The sequence below is a fragment of the Schistocerca gregaria genome, chromosome 9 (genome assembly GCF_023897955.1).
Source record: "Schistocerca gregaria isolate iqSchGreg1 chromosome 9, iqSchGreg1.2, whole genome shotgun sequence".
NCBI classification, from domain to species: Eukaryota; Metazoa; Arthropoda; class Insecta; order Orthoptera; family Acrididae; genus Schistocerca; species Schistocerca gregaria.
Window position 1 is genome coordinate 108,001,682 of NC_064928.1, and position 18,003 is coordinate 108,019,684.

An 18,003-nucleotide genomic window follows, 5' to 3' on the forward strand; every position below is an offset into this window, starting at 1 on the left:
CTATGACCTAAGTGTTGAAACATGTTCATTACTCTTTTCGGGCGTTCGGAGAACAACTCGACAAGGTTTCATTGCAATCGGATGATATATATATATATATATATATATATATATATATATATATATATAACAACTCGACAAGGTTTCATTGCAATCGGATGATATATATATATATATATATATATATATATATATATATATATATATATATATATATATATAACGATTTCAGTTTCGTTTACGAACAACATTTAAAGCAAGTTTTCCTTCCAAGCCTTTTGTGTCAGCATGACGCACAATTCGTAGTGCCAGCACTGCAACTGGTAGAGGTGCCTCCCCCCCACGGCTCCTCACCCCTCGCCAGCCAATGCTTGCTTCCTCCTCTCCCCGCACTTCCCTCAAAACTCTGCCGTCTTACAGTTAACACACTTGTATATATACTAATGGATGATGCACTGTGCGCATTTCGTCAGCGACATCCGTACCTCCCGGCAGATCTGTGATGTGCTTCCGCCTCACACCGCTGGGGGCAGCACTGTGACGCGCCTGCGCAGTACAGGCAAGCAGTAGCTTGCTGCCGGAGTAGGACGCGGAAAGAAGTGTGCGGCAGCGGGAACCTCAGACGGGCGCCGACTGCCGACGCCAATGGGTGACAAACGGGTGACTAGCTGCCGCTACATCTGGAACTGATTCACGGACGGCTGCGAGGTACGTTCGTAAGCGTGCGAACCCACGCCTTCTCGCTATCACAGTTCCTTCTCACAGCAGATAGGTTCACGCGTTATTATTTCATCCTTCCCGGATAACGATTATCTTAACTCCAACAGCTTCGTTGTTGCAAGGTGTAGAATCCCGCGAAAAAAGAATGAATGTGTAATATTACTAGCGAACCTGGTGAACAACTGCTAAATAATGTATGGGAATTGTACAAACGTCCTAATATACCCCCCCTCTCTCTCTCTCTCTCTCTCTCTCTCTCTCTCTCTCTCTCTCTCTCTCTCTCTATCCCCTTCCTCCTCCTCCTTCTTCTTTCTCCGACCTTGACCCTTATTTATTATTACTACAAATTGAGATTGTGTAGAAGTATTCTTCTAATAAGTCAGTAAGCAATAAATACAACTCTCCTGTTTTCTGTGAAAACCAACTGCGGAGGAGAAACAAACAGCAGGTTGTTCTGTATAAATCTTTTGCATAAAAATGTATATAATGAGAAAGAACGTGTATGGGGGAAACAATTTGTCTCATGGTTCAAATGCCCTGGTACCTAACTCACGAAGTGTGGTCTCTCAGACCGGGCGACAATTTTCTAACTCGGTCTCCAAGGCCAGTTGTGGTGGAATGCTTCTACACTCCTGCTACCCTCCTTAAATTGCCAAACCTACGATGTTTTTTTGTTGTTGGTTGTGTTATCGCCATCTGTGTTGATTGTTGGCGCGTGCTCTTGATAGGTGTTGGAGTCTCTTAGACCGCGCCTCGTGTACTACGTACGGTGTGTTGCACGAATTTGTCATTTTTAACTTTCCCTAGTTTGATGAAGTTGTTAGTCGGTCTATGGAGGAACGTGTCAGTGATGCAGATCAAGAAATAAACGAAAAAGACGACGATTTCCATTTGCCAGTGACCACAGTTCTGCTATCAAACTAGAGTATCATTCTGAGGAAGAACTTCAGGAAAGTTGTGGTAGGAATCTGACCGTTTCTTCTGTGAAATACTTAGAATTCTCTGTTAAAATCGAATGTGTTCGGAGTGGTGATAAAAATGTAGTTCCCAGCAACGAATATCAATTTGAAAGACTTTCTTTTTGTACCTATCGGGCGGAATTTTTATGCGCAATTTTAAACCATGGAATTTAGTTTTATTTGGAAATTTATTTGATACAGAGATCGTATAATTTTATCAGAACGTAAAATTCAGTTCTCTAACAGTCTATTTATGTGTACTATTTAAAAGAACCACACAAAATTATGTGTTTCCGTGTGATAAATAGTAAAATGCTGCATGCTTTGTTTAGAGCAATAAATTAAACTAGAAGCAATTAATCAACACTTAAGTGTTGTTGTCTTGAGTCCTGAGACTGGTTTGATGCAGCTCTCCATGCTGCTCTATCCTGTGCAAGCTTCTTCATCTCCCAGTATTTACTGCAACCTACATCCTTCTGAATCTGCTTAGTGTATTCATCTCTTGGTCTCCCTCTACGATTTTTACCCTCCACGCTGCCCTGCAATGCAAAATTTGTGATCCCTTGATGCCTCAGAACATGTCCTACCAACCGGTCCCTTCTTCTTGTCAAGTTGTGCCACAAGCTCCTCTTCTCCCCAATCCTATTCAATACCTCCTCATTAGTTATGTGATCTACCCATCTAATCTTCAGCATTCTTCTGTAGCGCCACATTTCGGACGCTTCTATTCTCTTCTTGTCCAAACTATTTATCGTCCACGTTTCACTTCCATATATAGCATAAATTAAAAATTTCAAATGATTTTTGCCTTAAATCTCGGTTTAAACATAGGGGTGCCAGAGACCCCACTTTGTGGTGTACATTACAGAAAAGTCACCTCGCGAGTTAATGAGTAGACCTTTATTAAAAGAATCATTAGTTCTCCATTCAGACCGCCTCAGTCGCAGTGGTGAAAGTCAAACATCAGTCAAGAGCCTTTCCATCATCAGGTATCCAGGAGCGATTACTGCACGTAGACTAGCCTGTGAATATTTCACATACAACTTCAAAAGCCATATTTACGTGCAGTAATCGTTCCTGGATATCTGATGAATAAATTCTTGCATGATGTTTCACTTTTACCATTGCGACCCACACAGCCTGAATGCAGTGATGGTTTTAACTTCAAGTCTGGCGCCGGATAACAAATGATATAATAAATATTTTTCCGTGTGATATAACTAAAAATTAACAACTTTTCGGAATTTTTCCTTTATTTGTTCTGTGAAACACTGCTTCTTGCCAAATTTCATGATTTAAGCTCAACGGGACGTTACCTACGGGTTTCGCTGAGTCTGAGAGTATCAAAATATTTGACATAAATGGCCATACCTTTTGATTGCAGTGACTTAGCTGCTAACGTTTGTTATACCGCCAAGGGACAGTCAACTTGAGTATGTGGTATAATTTAAATTCGACACGTCTGCCACTTACTGAGAAAAACGAGAACAGACGGACGGTCAAACAGTCAGTCAGTTTGATAAAGGAGAAATAATTTTTTTAGTATGATATAATTACAAATATACAAGTTTTTTGGATTCTTTTCTACGGTTTTACTGTGGAACCTTGTTTCTTGCCATATTTCATGATTCTAGGCCAACGCGAAATACCCTACAGGTTTTGATGAGTGAGTTTGTGAGAATCAAAACATCTGAAGTAAATAGCCGTATCTTCTGATCGCACTGACTTGGAAGCTTCACTATTGTATGTCGTCAGAGATCGTACACTTTATATGTAATATAAATTTCAACTTGATACGTCTGTTCATTCCTGGAAAAAGGGGTATTATCAGTCGGACGAACACACAGTCAGATAAGACATAACTAAAAAAGTTTTTTTCGTATGTGATATAATTACAAATTTACAGTTTTCCGATTTCCCCCCCCCCCCCCCCCCTTGGTTATGTTGCGAAACCTTCCTTTTTGCCAATTTACGTGATTCTAGGCCAACGGGAAGTACCGTATGGGTTTTGATGAGTGAATTTCCTGGCATTTTTTAATACGTGACACAAATGGCCGTGCCATTCGATTAAGTTGACTTACGATCTTCAATGTTTTACACCACCAAGGTACCATAGACCTCAATACGTGACATAATTTTCAACTTGATACATCCACCGCTTTCCTCATATAAAGGGCATTTTTTTAAAGTGATCGTATGTATGGTAACTATGTTAAACAAAGACTTATCTTTTTATAATAGTACAGAGATAAGAGTACTAATGATATTTTAATAAATATGGGATAATATCAACGGCAATAAAATTTGTATCTAACTGTGAATTCGCAGGATCTTTGGCAACAATCCAGCTATTCTGTGAGGACGAAAACAGGCGTATTATGATTACTTACTCTCTCGCAGTTACTTTAGATCGTGTCTAAGCGGGACATCGAGAATTTTATTTTTTTTTTTTCTTTTTCCCATCTCTAAGGGAAATGGTGGACTGCAGAAGAGCATAGCCCTGTTCCGCCAGTACGTAGTTGCAACTTGCTCTGCTGTAGCACGATTTATTTAGAATAATTCTGGTGCTTACTTAATTTTGACAAGTTTTGTTGCAGATGAATGGAAGGAAAATGTTATTTATGTCTTCTGCATTCTGAATTCTGGCATTCGCTTTACGACAGGGAAAAACCTCCCTGTCGAAAAACCTCAGCTGGGACTAGTTGCCAAATGTTCTCGCTTATCCTTCTTCTTGTTGTCGTTTCGATTTTAAAAATTTGTCACTGTGATCTTGGAAATCTAGTCTAGGTAGAAAATTTTTGTCTTATTCTGCAGATATTGTCAGAAGTACTATTGCGTAAATAGTTGTTTCCCTATATCATGCTGCTAAATCATCCCAAGTCCTTGTGAGTGGCTTTGGTCTGTGGACGGACTTCTTCGTTATCTAGAGGACTTCTGTGAACCTGGGTGTTGGGACGTCAGCAGTGTGTACTGTATGTAGCAATGGAGAGTTGACAGATAGTGGAGTGAAATGACATTTGGTCTCCACCTTTTGTATGTTGTTGTTATTGTTGTGGTCTTCAGTCCTGAGACTGGTTTGATGCAGCTCTTCACACTACTCTATCCTGTGCAAGCCTCTTCATCTCGCAGTCCCTAATGCAGCCTACATCCTTCTGAATCTGCTTAGTGTATTCATCTCTTGGTCTCCCTCTACGATTTTTACCCTCCATGCTGCCCTCCAGTTCTAAATTGGTGATCCCTTGATGCCTCAGAACATGTCCTACCAACCGATCCCTTCTTCTAGTCAAGTTGTGCCACAAACTCCTCTTCTTCCCAATTCTATTCAATACCTCCTCATTAGTTATGTGATCTACCCATCTAATCTTCAGCATTCTTCTGTGCACCACATTTCGAAAGCTTCTATTCTCTTCTTGTCCAAACTATTTATCGTCCGTGTTTCACTTCCATACATGGGTACATTCCATACAGATACTTTCAGAAACGACTTCCTGACACTTAAATTAATACTCGATGTTAACAAATTTCTCTTCTTCAGAAACGCTTTCCTCGCCATTGCCAGTCTACATTTTATATCCTCTCTACTTCGACCATCATCAGTTAGTTTACTCCCCAAGTAGCAAAACTCCTTTACTACTTTAACTGCCTTATTTTCTAATCTAATTTCCTCAGCAGCACCCGACTTAATTCGACTACGTTCCATTATCCTCGTTTTGCTTTTGTTGATGTTCATCTTATACCCCCCTTTCAAGACACTGTCCATTCCGTTGAACTGCTCTTCCAAGTCCTTTGCTGTATATTATCTATTAAACCGGGGACCTAGAAACGACGGAGAGGCTTCGTGCCGCCCTAGCGGTTCACAACCCCACAACAGGCCACAGCAGTCCACCCACCCCACCGCCGCCCCACACTTAAGCCTGAAGCCAGGGTTATTGTGTGGTTCTCCCCCCACCCTCTCCCCCCAGGAAGTCTCATACCAGAGACGAATGTAACTCCAAATGTTTGCGTGGTAGAGTAATTATAGTGTATGCATACGTGTAGACTGCGTTTGGGCAGCAATCGCCGACATAGTGTAACTGAGGCGGAATAAGGGGAACCAGCCCGAATTCGCTGAGGTAGATGGAAAATCACCTTAAAAAGGATCCACAGGCTGGCTGGCACAGTGGACCTCGACACTAATCAGCCAGTCGGATTCGTACCAGATACCAGCACGCCTACTTGAGGACAATGTTATGGAAATGGAAGAGGATGTAGATGGAGATGAAATGGGAGATACGATACTGCAAGAATAGTTTGACAGAGCACTGAAAGACATGATTCGAAACAAGGCCCCGGGAGTAAACAACATTCCATTAGAACTACTGATGGCCTTGGGAGAGCCAGTCCTGACAAAACTTTACCATCTGGTGAGCAAGATGTACGAGACAGGCGAAGTACCCTCAGACTTCAAGAAGAATATAATAATTCCAACCCCAGAGAGAGCAGGTGCTGATAGATGTGAAAATTACCGATCTATCAGTTTAATAAGTCACAGCTGCAAAATACTAACGCGAATTCTTTACAGACGAATGGAAAAATTGGTAGAAGCCAACCTCGGGGAAGATCAATTTGGATTCCATAGAAATACTGAAACACGTGAGGCAATACTGACCTTACGACTTATCTTAAAAGAAAGAATAAGGAAAGGCAAACCTACGTTTCTAGCATTTGTAGATTTAGAGAAAGCTTTTGAGAATGTTGACTGGAACACTCTCTTTCAAATTCTGAAGGTGTCAGGGGTAAAATACAGGGAGCGAAAGGCTATTTACAATTTGTACAGAAACCAGATGGCAGTTATAAGAGTCGAGGGACATGAAAGGGAACCACACACGACTGACGAGGTTCTGGCAGAAGCAAAGCTGTGGGAACAGGGAGTGAGTCGTGCTTGGGTAGCTCATATGGTAGAGCATTAGCCCGTGAAAGGCAAAGGTCCCGAGTTCGAGTCTCGGACCGGCACACAGTTTTAATCTGCCAGGAAGTTTCATATCAGCACACACTCCACTGCAGAGTGAAAATCTCATTCTGGAAACATCCCCTGGGCTGTGGCTAAGCCATGTCTCTGCAACATCCTTTCTTTCAGGAGTGCTAGTTCTTCAAGGTTCACTGGAGACCTTCTGTGAAGTCTGGAAGGTAGCAGACAAGGTATCGGCAGATATAAATCTGTGAGGACAGAGTGTGAGTCATGCTTGGGTAGCTCAGATAGTAGAGCAGTTGCCCATGAAAGGCGAAGATCCCGAGTTTGAGTCTCAGTCCGGCACACAGTTTTAATCTGCCAGGAAGTTTCAGTATGAGGATTGTTTGATATTTCTGGAAAAAAAAGCAGGAAACAAAATCTTTGTTTCATAGGAAAATCATCTTACTTAGTAGTATAACCTCTTTTGAGGGATGTAAACTTGATCCAGCAATCATTGAGCTTTTTCATCCCATTGGTAAAATAGATTGTCAAACTCTGCAAATACTCATTAACTGCAACTATCACTCCCTTATTTGATGACCATTTCTTCCCAGCAAGCCAAACTTTCAAGTAAGGAAACAGAAATAAGGAAGTTGAGAGTGAGTGTGGTGAATAGGGAGGGTGAAGAACCAATTCAAACCCTCGTTCATGCACTTCACCATTGTTATCACTGATGTGTCAGATAGTGCATTATCCCGATGGAAGAGCACTTTTCTGCTTCCCAACTTTGATCTTTTTTTTCAGACAACGCAAGTTTCAAATGATCCAACAATGAAACACAATAGAGTCCACTTATGCTTCTGCCTTTTTCCAAATAATCTATAAGGATTATTCCTTGTAAAATCCAAAAAATAGTGTTGATCACCTCACCAAGTGACACAGTGGTCTCTATATGTAAATGGAAGGGATTGCTGCTATGTCCAAAAGAACAGTAGTGACGTGTTCATATAATTCATCCAGTGCCTTCTTCAGTGCATTTCCACTAACCTTTTGTTTTGACTGCCATTCTGACTCTGGTGTGTAATGATTGATCCAGGTTTCATTAACAGTCACAAATCAGTGCAAAAGGTCTTTTGGATTGTGAGTAAACATTGCCAGACATTGTGTTGAAATTTTGTGCTAGATATGCTTCCATCTGCCTGTGAACAGAAGTGGCACCTATCTCACACACAGTTTCTTCATAGCCAGCTATCCATGCAGGATATTATGCAGTCACCCAGTTGAGATGCCTACAGTCTGAGCAAACTCACGAATTTTTATTCAGTGGACTTGCTGTACTGTATCATGGATTTTGTCAGTGGTTTCCTCAGTGGTGTCCTCAGTTGGATGGCCAGAGCATGCCTCATCTTTGGTGCTTTTCCAACCACGTACAAATACATTAACCCAAAAGTAAACAGTCATTAGTGATGGTGCAGAGTCCATGTGACTTCATCCATTACTGTTTCGATTTGTGTGACCGTCCAACCCTTTAAATGCAAATGTTTGATAACAGCACAAAACTCTATTTTCTCCATTTTAGTCGACACAGTGACCAATTGAGACAGCTGTTAGCAAATTAACTTTTTGAACTTCTATATATAGTCCTTGGAATGAAAAAAACTTACTAACCATGAATGCACAACATAAATGTTCCATTCTTTCATGGAAACTTACGAGAATCATAACACCACTCCAGTATTTCATCATTGTAGCAGCAGGCACTAAAGGCACAGAATCTGGTGGTCACGCACTGCCCAGGAGGCAGTGTGCTGCTCTGGCATAGTCAGCATGCTTAGATTAGACTAGATTACTACTTGTTCCATAGGTCATGAATATGACACTTCGCAATGATGTGGAATGTGTCAGGTTAATAAAAGGTGTCTATACAAGATATTACATTAGACAAAATATTACATGACACTCAATATTTTTATTTATTTTTTTATTTCTTTTTTTTCTTTTTTTGTGGGGGTTGGGAAATTACCCACTTACTATATCCAAAAATTCATCTAATGAGTAGAAGGAGTTGCCATTAAGAATTTTTTTTAATTTCCTTTTAAATGCTATATGGCTATCTGTCAGACTTTTGATGCTATTAGGTAAGTGACCAAAGACTTTTGTGGCAGCATAATTTACCCTCTTCTGAGCCAAAGTTAGATTTAACCTTGAGTAGTGAAGATCATTCTTTCTCCTAGTGTTGTAGCCATGTACACTGCTATCACTTTTGAATTTGTTCGGATTGTTAATAACAAATTTCATAAGGAATATATATATATTTGAGGCTACAGTGAAGATTTCTAGCTCTTTAAATAAGTGTCTGCAGGGTGATCTTGGATGAGCTCCAGCAATTATTCTGATTACACGCTTTTGTGCAATGAACACTCTTTTACTCAATGATGAGTTACCACAGAATATAATGCCATGCAAAAGCAGAGAATGAAAATAGGCGAGGTAAGCTAATTTACTCAGATGTATATCGCCAAAACTTGCAATGACCCTAATAGCATAAGTGAACTCAAACGTTTCAGTAGATCCTCAGTGTGTTTTTTCCAGTTCAATCCCTCATCAATGCATACACCTAGAAATTTTGAATATTCTACCTTAGCTACCGATTTCTGATCGAAGTCTATATTTATTAATTGGGTCATTCCATTTACTGTATGGAACTGTATATACTGTGTTTTGTCAAAGTTTAATGAGAGCCCATTTGCAGAGAACCACTTAATGATTTTCTGAAAAACAACATTTACAATTTCACCAGTTAATTCTTGTCTGTCGCGTGTTATAGCTATACTTGTATCATCGGCAAAATTACCAGCTTTGCACCCTCGTGAATATAAAATGGCAAGTCATTAATGTATATTAAGAACAGCAGAGGACCCAAGACCGAACCTTGCGGCACCCCATTTTTGATTGTTGCCCACTTAGAGAAATCACCAGTTTTTTTGCTGGGCTTAATTGACAATGGCAACCACAACACGTGGCTCTGGTGCAGCGTGACATAGCTCGCAGTATCGCGGGCATCCTGGTAGGTCGCAGCGTGGTAGGTGACAGTGCTGCCCAGAATCAAGCTCTGAATCATTGTCTGGAGAGTAGTAGCCGGCAGGTGGACCCCTACGATGGTTAACGGTCCCTCACAGTTGGTTTCAGAGTGCTGGCTGCCAGGACATGCTCACTTAGGCAGAGGACTGTGCTTCACAGCACAGCAGTGTCAGTGGTGGCTTTGTTACTGCTTTGGTAGCTCTCATAGCGATAACGACACACAGCTGGCACCTGAACACAGCCTCACCATGCCAGTCACTATATACGCAGATGGACCAGGGTGTAAATGCAGCTGCTTGGCCCGTAACACTAATACAACCTATTCTTGAGTACTGCTCGAGCGTTTGGGATCCCTATCAGGTCGGGTTGAGGGAGGACATAGAAGCAATTCAGAGGCTGGCTGCTAGATTTGTTACTGGTAGGTATCTTCATCATGAGAGTGTTACAGAAATGCTTCAGGAACTCAGGAGGGAGTCTCTAGAGCAGGGCTTCCCAACCTTTTCAGCTGTTGGACCCCTTATTCGGGCGAAAATCCATGGCGGACTGCTAGCCAGTTCCCTATGACTCCCCTCCCCCCCCCCCCCTCCCCCATCCTCACCCCAGAAGAATCAATAGTCTTTGGTTTAGAGATGAATGAAAACAACTTGAAGGTCAAAAATCGACTTATGAAGTATGTAGTTCACTGACAAAGCAAGTTTAACATTTAATGATGCCTGTACTCGCATACGTGCTATCGAGTGCTGTGATTGGTCGACAAAGCTCGCTCCACGCATGCGTAAAAGGTTTCAGGGCATCTACTGCCGTGAGCCGGCGCACAAATGACCCCTGTATTGTTGCAAAACAGTCGATCAGAGAAGCCGCATTCTCCAGCACTAAACTGTGTATGCGTTCTCACTTAGGAACCGCAAAGGCTGCTTCGGAATATAACCTGAAGTAAAAGTACACATTTTTTTCACATGAAAAAAAAATAGTGATGAATCTGATTTTCACATTTTTATTCAATAATTTTACTCATTAGTTTACATGATTTGGTGAATGGTGGCCGTGGACCTCGTAGAAAGAGCTGGCGGACCCCTAAGGGGTCTGCAGATGAAATGTTGAGAAGCCCTGCTCTAGAGGAAAGGAGAAGTTCTTTTCGTGAATCGCTACTGAGGAAATTTAGAGAACCAGCATTTGAGGCTGACTGCAGTACAATTTTACTGCCGCCAACTTATATTTAACGGGAAGACCACAAAGATAAGATAAGAGAGATTAGGGCTCGTACAGAGGCATATAGGCAGTCATTTTTCTCTCGTTCTGTTTGGGAGTGGAACAGGGAGAGAAGATGCTAGTTGTAGTACGAGGTACCCTCCACCACGCACTGTATGGTGGATTGCAGAGTATGTATGTCGATGTAGAAGGGCAGCCTTTGTGTGCCATTGCAGGAAAGTCAGGAACAGGATAAGTGACCATCATCTGCCTGTTTGATGTGATAGTGTGGCAAACTGTAGAAGCTTCCTGATGTCTCAGATCACTGAGCTGCAGGAAGAGGCCGAAACAGAAGTGGATGCACTATGAAGTGTGCCTCTGTCAGCAAAACATTGATCATAGCTATAACACTCCAAACACAGCAGCGGCACTGGCTGTGACCTAGACCATTACATTATGTTATGGGGGTATTTTCTGTACTTAGGTTGTTGTTGCATCATTATAATTAAGAAAACTCTATATGTGGAAGGATTTGGACACATTTTACAGCATTGTGTACTTCATACCACAGAGGAGCAGTTCAGAGATAATGAATTATTATATCAGCATGACATTGCCCTGTCATACAGCAGTTTCCATGAGGCAATAGTTTGCAGATATTCACATTCCTGAAATAGGCTAACCTTCCCAGAGTCCGGACCTGAACCCATGTGGGGTACCTCAGGCTGAATTAGAATGATGGCTTTGCTCCAGAATACAACACTGAACATCACTACCTTTTGGCTCTTGAGGAAGAGTGAGCTGCCATTCCTCCACAGACATTACATCTCATTGAAAGTGCACTGTGAAGACTAAAAGGCACACAGTGGCCACATACCACGTTAATGTCTACTAATAGGTACCTGAATACTTAGATCTGATAGCATATATTCATCTCAGGTAAACGGGTATTATCCTGTTATTTTATTTTTTTAAGGTAGTGCCCTCAACATCAATGTGGCAAGCACTCATTTATCATACACCACCAATTTAGAAACATGTCTCATGCACATTCCTCATTCAGGACTTGTTACTCAGCATGAAACTTTCATTTCTGAAAATTATTCTATACATCAAAATACTCAGTTTTGCTTTCTCTGGTGCTGCACAATTTTGACTCTAATGATTTGTTCTATGTAGATGTGCCTCAGTTTTTGATTTGTATTTTAAAAAAGTAGACCTGGGACTTGATAAGTTTCCCTTGTGCCAGGTTGATGTTACAGGTCCATGGGCCGATTTCGCAAGTGCTGCTGCTGCATCTCACTTAGGAATGCAACACTCTTCATCGCCGTGCTGACCTCGGTACGTATTGCAACTAAAATCTGTGTCTAGTACCATGCTTGTAATGTCTAAACTCCAATAATCCCATTCCAATAAAATGTAGAGTCACATCCAATGAAATGAGTTTTGACATGCACTCCAGACTCAATGTTGGCAATACTGGGTCACTTTGGGCACATGTCAACTAAATCTGTAGTGCCTGTACTAAAATCTTTTATGAGGTAAGTGTGCTTAAGTGACAGGGAAAGTTAAAAAAGTAACTGAAGTATAATAGCACTCTAAAAATCATGCTAACCTGTTCACATACCTTGACAGCAGGGATGTCACCACACCTGTATTGAACTAAGACAGCAGAATAACAACCCTTGGTCTACTACACCAGCCAGCCTGCATGTATTTCTCAGTGCTTTTCCACTGTCATTCAGGTCAATGCTGGGATGGACCTGGATCTCTCTCAGAAAATGTAACAACCAAACAGTTACAATAGGATATGTGGCACACAACTTCCCTCCCTTGGTTTAAAAACTACTGTAGTGACAGGAAGGTTATCCACCAACAAATTAAAAATAATTTATCTCTGCCGTATCATGAAAACAGTAGACCCACAGTATGGGTAAATGATAGGAAAGAGTGAGACAATAAAAGACATACATATGCATACACCCAAGTGTAAATGCTAATATCATGTACTTAGCTCAATTTTAGTCCAAGTATTACAGTAAAAAAAGATATTAATTTCAATGATCTAAAGTAGTACAGCATACAGTATCCAGACATCTACTGGTGGACAGTAATATGTGATTGACACAGCCTTCGCCTTTGACAGATTGAATGCTGCAGGGGACACTTTCAGAGAGGTTTCAAATGCCTGTGAATGAATGACAGCCAATTCTCCCTCAAGAGCCCAAAACAAGGGAGGTAGTGGTTAGGTTCAAGTCACAACTCTGGGCAAGCCAGTCTATTTCAGGAATGCTACTGACCACAAACCATGCCTCACAGACCTGCTGATACAAACCATCATGTACAAACTGTTCCTGTACTCTATGAAGTATACACTGCTGTACATATGTTCATATCCTGCATTTAGTGTGTTCTTAAGCACAATAAGGGGACCGCACTCTTACTACAAAAAATCCCCATACCAAAACACCATCTCTCCATATTCCACTATTGGCACTATAGATGGTGTCAGGCATTCTCCATACCTAAACCCATCCTTTGTATTACCAAAGGATTGTTGTTGTGTTCTTCAGTCCAAAGACTGGTCTGATGTAGCTCTCCGTGCTACTCTATCCTGTGCAAGCATCTTCATCTGTGAATAAATACAACAACCTACATCCTTCTGAACCTGCTTACTGTATTCATCTCTTGGCCTCCTTCTACAATTTTCACTCCCAACACTTCCTTCTAGTACTAAATTGGTGATCCATTGATGTTTCAGAATGTGTCCCATCAACCGATCCCTTCTTTTAGTCAGGCTGTGCCACAAATTTCTTGTCTCCCCAATTGTGTTCTGTTCCTCCTCATTGGTTGCTTGATCTGTCAATCTCATCTTCAACATTCTTCTCTCGCACCACATTGCAAAATCTTCTATTCTCTTATCATCTAAACTGTACATCACCCACATTTCAGTTCCATATGTGGCTGCACTCCAGAAAATACATTCAGAAAAGGCTTCCTAACGCTTACATCTATACTCAGTGTTAAAAACTTTCTCTTCTTTAGAAATGCTTTTCTTGGCATTGCCTGTCTGCAGTTTATATCCCCTCTACTTTGGCTGCCATTGGTTATTTTGCTGCCCAAATAATGAAACTTATCAACTACTTTAAGGTCCTCATATCTTAATCTAATTCCCTCAGCATCACTTGATTTAATTTGACTTTATCCCATTATCCTTGTTTTGCTTTTGTTGATGTTCATTTTGTATCCTCCTTCAAGACACTGACCATTCCATTCAACTGCTGTTCAAAGTCCTTTGTTGTCTGTGACAATCAAAATATCACCAGCAAACCCCGTAGTTTGTATTTCTTCTCCCTGGACTTAAATACCTGTTCCAAATTCTTCTATGGTTCCCTTTACTGCTTTCCGTCTGCTGCCTGCTGCCTGTTGCATTCCGTCTAGTTGTGGCTCCATGTAAATAGTCTCACTGCTTGAGTTTCTGGCTACAGCCCCATTACTCCAACTTATTTTTTTATGGATACTCTTAAATAGTAATTGTGCACATATCTGAACGTGTAGTATTTTGATCATTTGTAGCATGCTACCTTCATGGTGTTTGTATTTTACTAATGAGCTGTGTATATGGAACTTCCTGGCAGATTAAAACTGTGTGAAGAGCTGAGACTCAAACTCAGGACCTTTGCCTTTCTTGTGCAAGTGCTCTATCAACTGAGCTGCCCAAGCACAACTCAACCCATTCTCGCAGCTTTACCTCTGCCAGTACATCATCATTTGCCTTCCGAACTTCCTGTCTTCCTTTCTTCCAGGAGTACTAGTCTTGCCAGTTTCACAGGAAAACTTCTGTGAAGTTTGGAAGGTAGGAGACAAGGTATTGGTGGAAGTAAAGCTGTAAGGATGGACTGGGAGTCATGTATGTGTAGCTCAATTGATAGAGCAGTTGTCCACAAAATGCAAAGGTCCTGAGTTTGGATATGTCTGACACACAGTTTTAATCTGCTGGAGGTTTCATATTAGCACACACTCCACTGCAGAGTGAAAATTTCATTCTGCAAATTATGTGTTAAAGTTTGAGCCCCAAAATGGATCCCTGTGATTCCGTAGTGTGTACGTTAATACGGTTGTTGGCTCTCGAATGTACAGTTATTCTGTTTGTTTACCACTGACACAAAGAATGATTACAAATTAGACATGACATCGATATAGAAAGCGCATTTGCAGGTGTGCAGCGTGGCCGACCTGACAGGGCGAGCCGTGGAGCTGCTGTCATTGGACCCCACGTGCTCCACTGCTGTCTGGGAGATTGCAGCCCTGAGAAGACTCGGCATCGGGCTGGATAGCACAGTCGACGAGGGCTGCCTGACTGGGGCCAGCACACACGGTGGAGGTAACGGCGGTGGCGGGCTTCGTGTTCGCGGTGAAAGCACCAGTGGCATTGAAGTTGACATCCGGGAAAAAGGTGGGGACGTCACCCAGGATGGAAGTGGTGCTGTGGCCGGTGGCTACCGGGGGCGTGAGTACTGTAAGGGAACCTTCATTCCGTTCTAGTCTGTCACTACATTCATAAATAATACAACATGAAGACTGAAAATCAAAAACAAATTATCTATCAAATTATCTACCAAACATTGCCCCATCACATTTTCATACACTGTGTCCAAAACTTAAAACCAAAAGTAGCTTTCACATTGTGTCACTTTCGAGAAACGTAGCTCACAAGGAACCTCCCCATCGCACCCCCCCCCCCCCCCCCCCCATATTTAGTTATAAGTTGGCACTGTGGATAGGCCTTGAAAAACTGAACACAGATGAATCGAGAAAACAGGAAGAAGTTGTGTGGAACTATGAAGAAAATAAGCAAAATATACAAACTGGGTAGTCCCTGAGCAATATATGCAACATCAAGCATAAGCTGAGCTCAGGAACGCCGAGATCCCATGGTTAGCATGAGCAGCTGTGGACTGACAGGTCCTTGGTTCAACTCTTCCCCGCGAGCGAAAAGTTTAATATTTTATTTTCAGACAATTATTGTCTGTCCATCCATTGTTGCAGTTTATGTGACAAACTCTTATGTTTTCATCACTTTTATTGTCTGTCCGTCCATCGTTGCAGTTTATGTGACAAACTCATGTTTTCATCACTTTTTTTGGGAGTGATTATCACATCCACAAGAAAACCTAAATCGGGCAAGGTAGAAGAATCTTTTTACCCATTCGCGAAGTGTACAAGTTAGATGGGTCGACAACATATTCCTATCATGTGGCGCACATGCCATCACCAATGTCGTATAGAATATATCAGACGTGTTTCCCTGTGGAGGAATCAGTTGACCTATGACCTTGTGATCAAATGTTTTCTGTTCCCATTGGAGAGGCACGTCCTTTCGTCTACTAGTTGCACAGTTTTGTGGTGCGGGTGCAAAACACAGACACTAAACGTATTACAGTGAACAGAGACGTCAATGAACGAACAGACAGATCATAACTTTACGGAAATAATAAAGTAAACTGTTCACTTGAGGGAAGACTTAAACCAAGGACCTTTCGTTCCACAGCTGCTCACGTTAGCGACAGGACCATGGTGCTCCTAAACTCACATTATCCTTGATGTTGTCTATCTTGCTCACTACTCAGTTTGTATATTTTGCTTATTTTTTTCATAGTTCCACACAACTTCTTCCTGTTCTCTCAATTGATCTGTGTTCAGTATTTCAAGGCCTATCCACTGTGCCAACTTAAAACAAAATCTGAGGGGGGTTGCGATGGGGAGGTTCCCTTGTCAGTAAAACGTAAGGACCGTATGTGAAAAGAACTGCCACATGCCAATAGGTGACTTTCGGAGTATGATGTAGATGTAACTGAGAGAATTATTCAATGATATGAACAGAAATGACAATTTTACTCAGAGACAATAATTACACTGAAGTCACCTTAATTCATTTTGGTCCGTGAACATTACAAAAGGAGGAATATAGTTCTTAATAGGGCCCCTGCTGGCTGTTAGGTTGGTATGGAGTGCTGTGGTGGGGCACGCCACTCACCCAGGAGCACATTTGACAACTGCCATCTGGCTGTTGGTGCATATGAATGTGCTGCAATACATCTCCGCAATGCATTCCACACATGTTCGATGGGATTTAAGTGAGGGGAATGGGTAGTCTAGTCTGTTTGTGCAGTATCCTCCTATTCCGTAATCTCCTCCACCTGCAGTTTTCAATGCAACTGTATTGTCATCCATAAAAATTAAGTCTGGGCCGAATGCACCCCTGAAAAGATGCACATGCAGATTTAGTACAGTGTCACCAAAATGATTGTGTTTGACAATTTTACATGTACCCTCGTACAGTGAGAGGTGGGAACGTGTAATGCACCCAGGAAAATTATTGAACGTGATGGTTTTGCAGTTCAGGTTTTTAGTGTGGAGATGCATAATGTTGCATGGGAACACTCATCATTATTATGACACTGTATTCCTCCCTCTATGTGTCTTTTCAAGGGTGCATTCAAACATGACTTCATTTTTATGGATGACGGCACAGGTGGAGAAGCTCTTGGAACGTGAGTATATCCAGCCAATGGACTGGTCCACCTGTTCCCCTGACATAAGTCACATCAGGAATATGTGAGAAGTGTTGGGAAGACACATTGCAGCATGAAACTTCCTGGCAGATGGAAACTGTGTGCCAGACCAAGACGCAAACTCGGGACCTTTGCCTTTCGCAGGCAAGTGTTCTACGGACTGAGCTACCCAAGCACGACTCACGTCCCATCCTCACAGCTTTAATTCCGCCAGTACCTCGTCTCCTACCTTCCAAACTTCACAGAAGCTCTCCTGCGAACCTTGCAGAACTAGCACTCCTGGAAGAAAGGATATGCGGAGACATGGCTTATTTGCAGCCTGGGGGCAGGAGAGCTTCTGTGAAGTTTGGAAGGTAGGAGAAGAGGTACTGGTAGAAGTAAAGCTGTGAGCACAGGGCGTGAGTATGGTTGGGTGGCTCAGTCGGTAGAGAACTTGCCCGCGAAAGGCAACAGTCCCGAGTTCTAGTCTCGGTCGGGCACACAGTTTTAATCTGCCAGGAAGTTTCATATCAGTGCACACTCCGCTGCAGAGTGAAAATCTCATTGTACA

General features: G+C 41.9%; 1 protein-coding gene across 1 annotated transcript in view; it reads left to right on the forward strand.

Annotated features, from left to right (window-relative positions):
- The first annotated feature begins 630 nt into the window (after positions 1–630).
- Positions 631–18,003, forward strand: part of LOC126291861 (uncharacterized) — a 69,712-nt gene continuing 52,339 nt past the window's right edge. Inside the window, exons 1-3 of the mRNA XM_049985582.1 lie at positions 631–708; positions 12,128–12,219; positions 15,097–15,388. Of these exons, the coding sequence (XP_049841539.1) occupies positions 12,145–12,219; positions 15,097–15,388 (367 nt within the window). The 5' untranslated portion in view covers positions 631–708; positions 12,128–12,144. The remainder of the gene's footprint in view (positions 709–12,127; positions 12,220–15,096; positions 15,389–18,003) is intronic.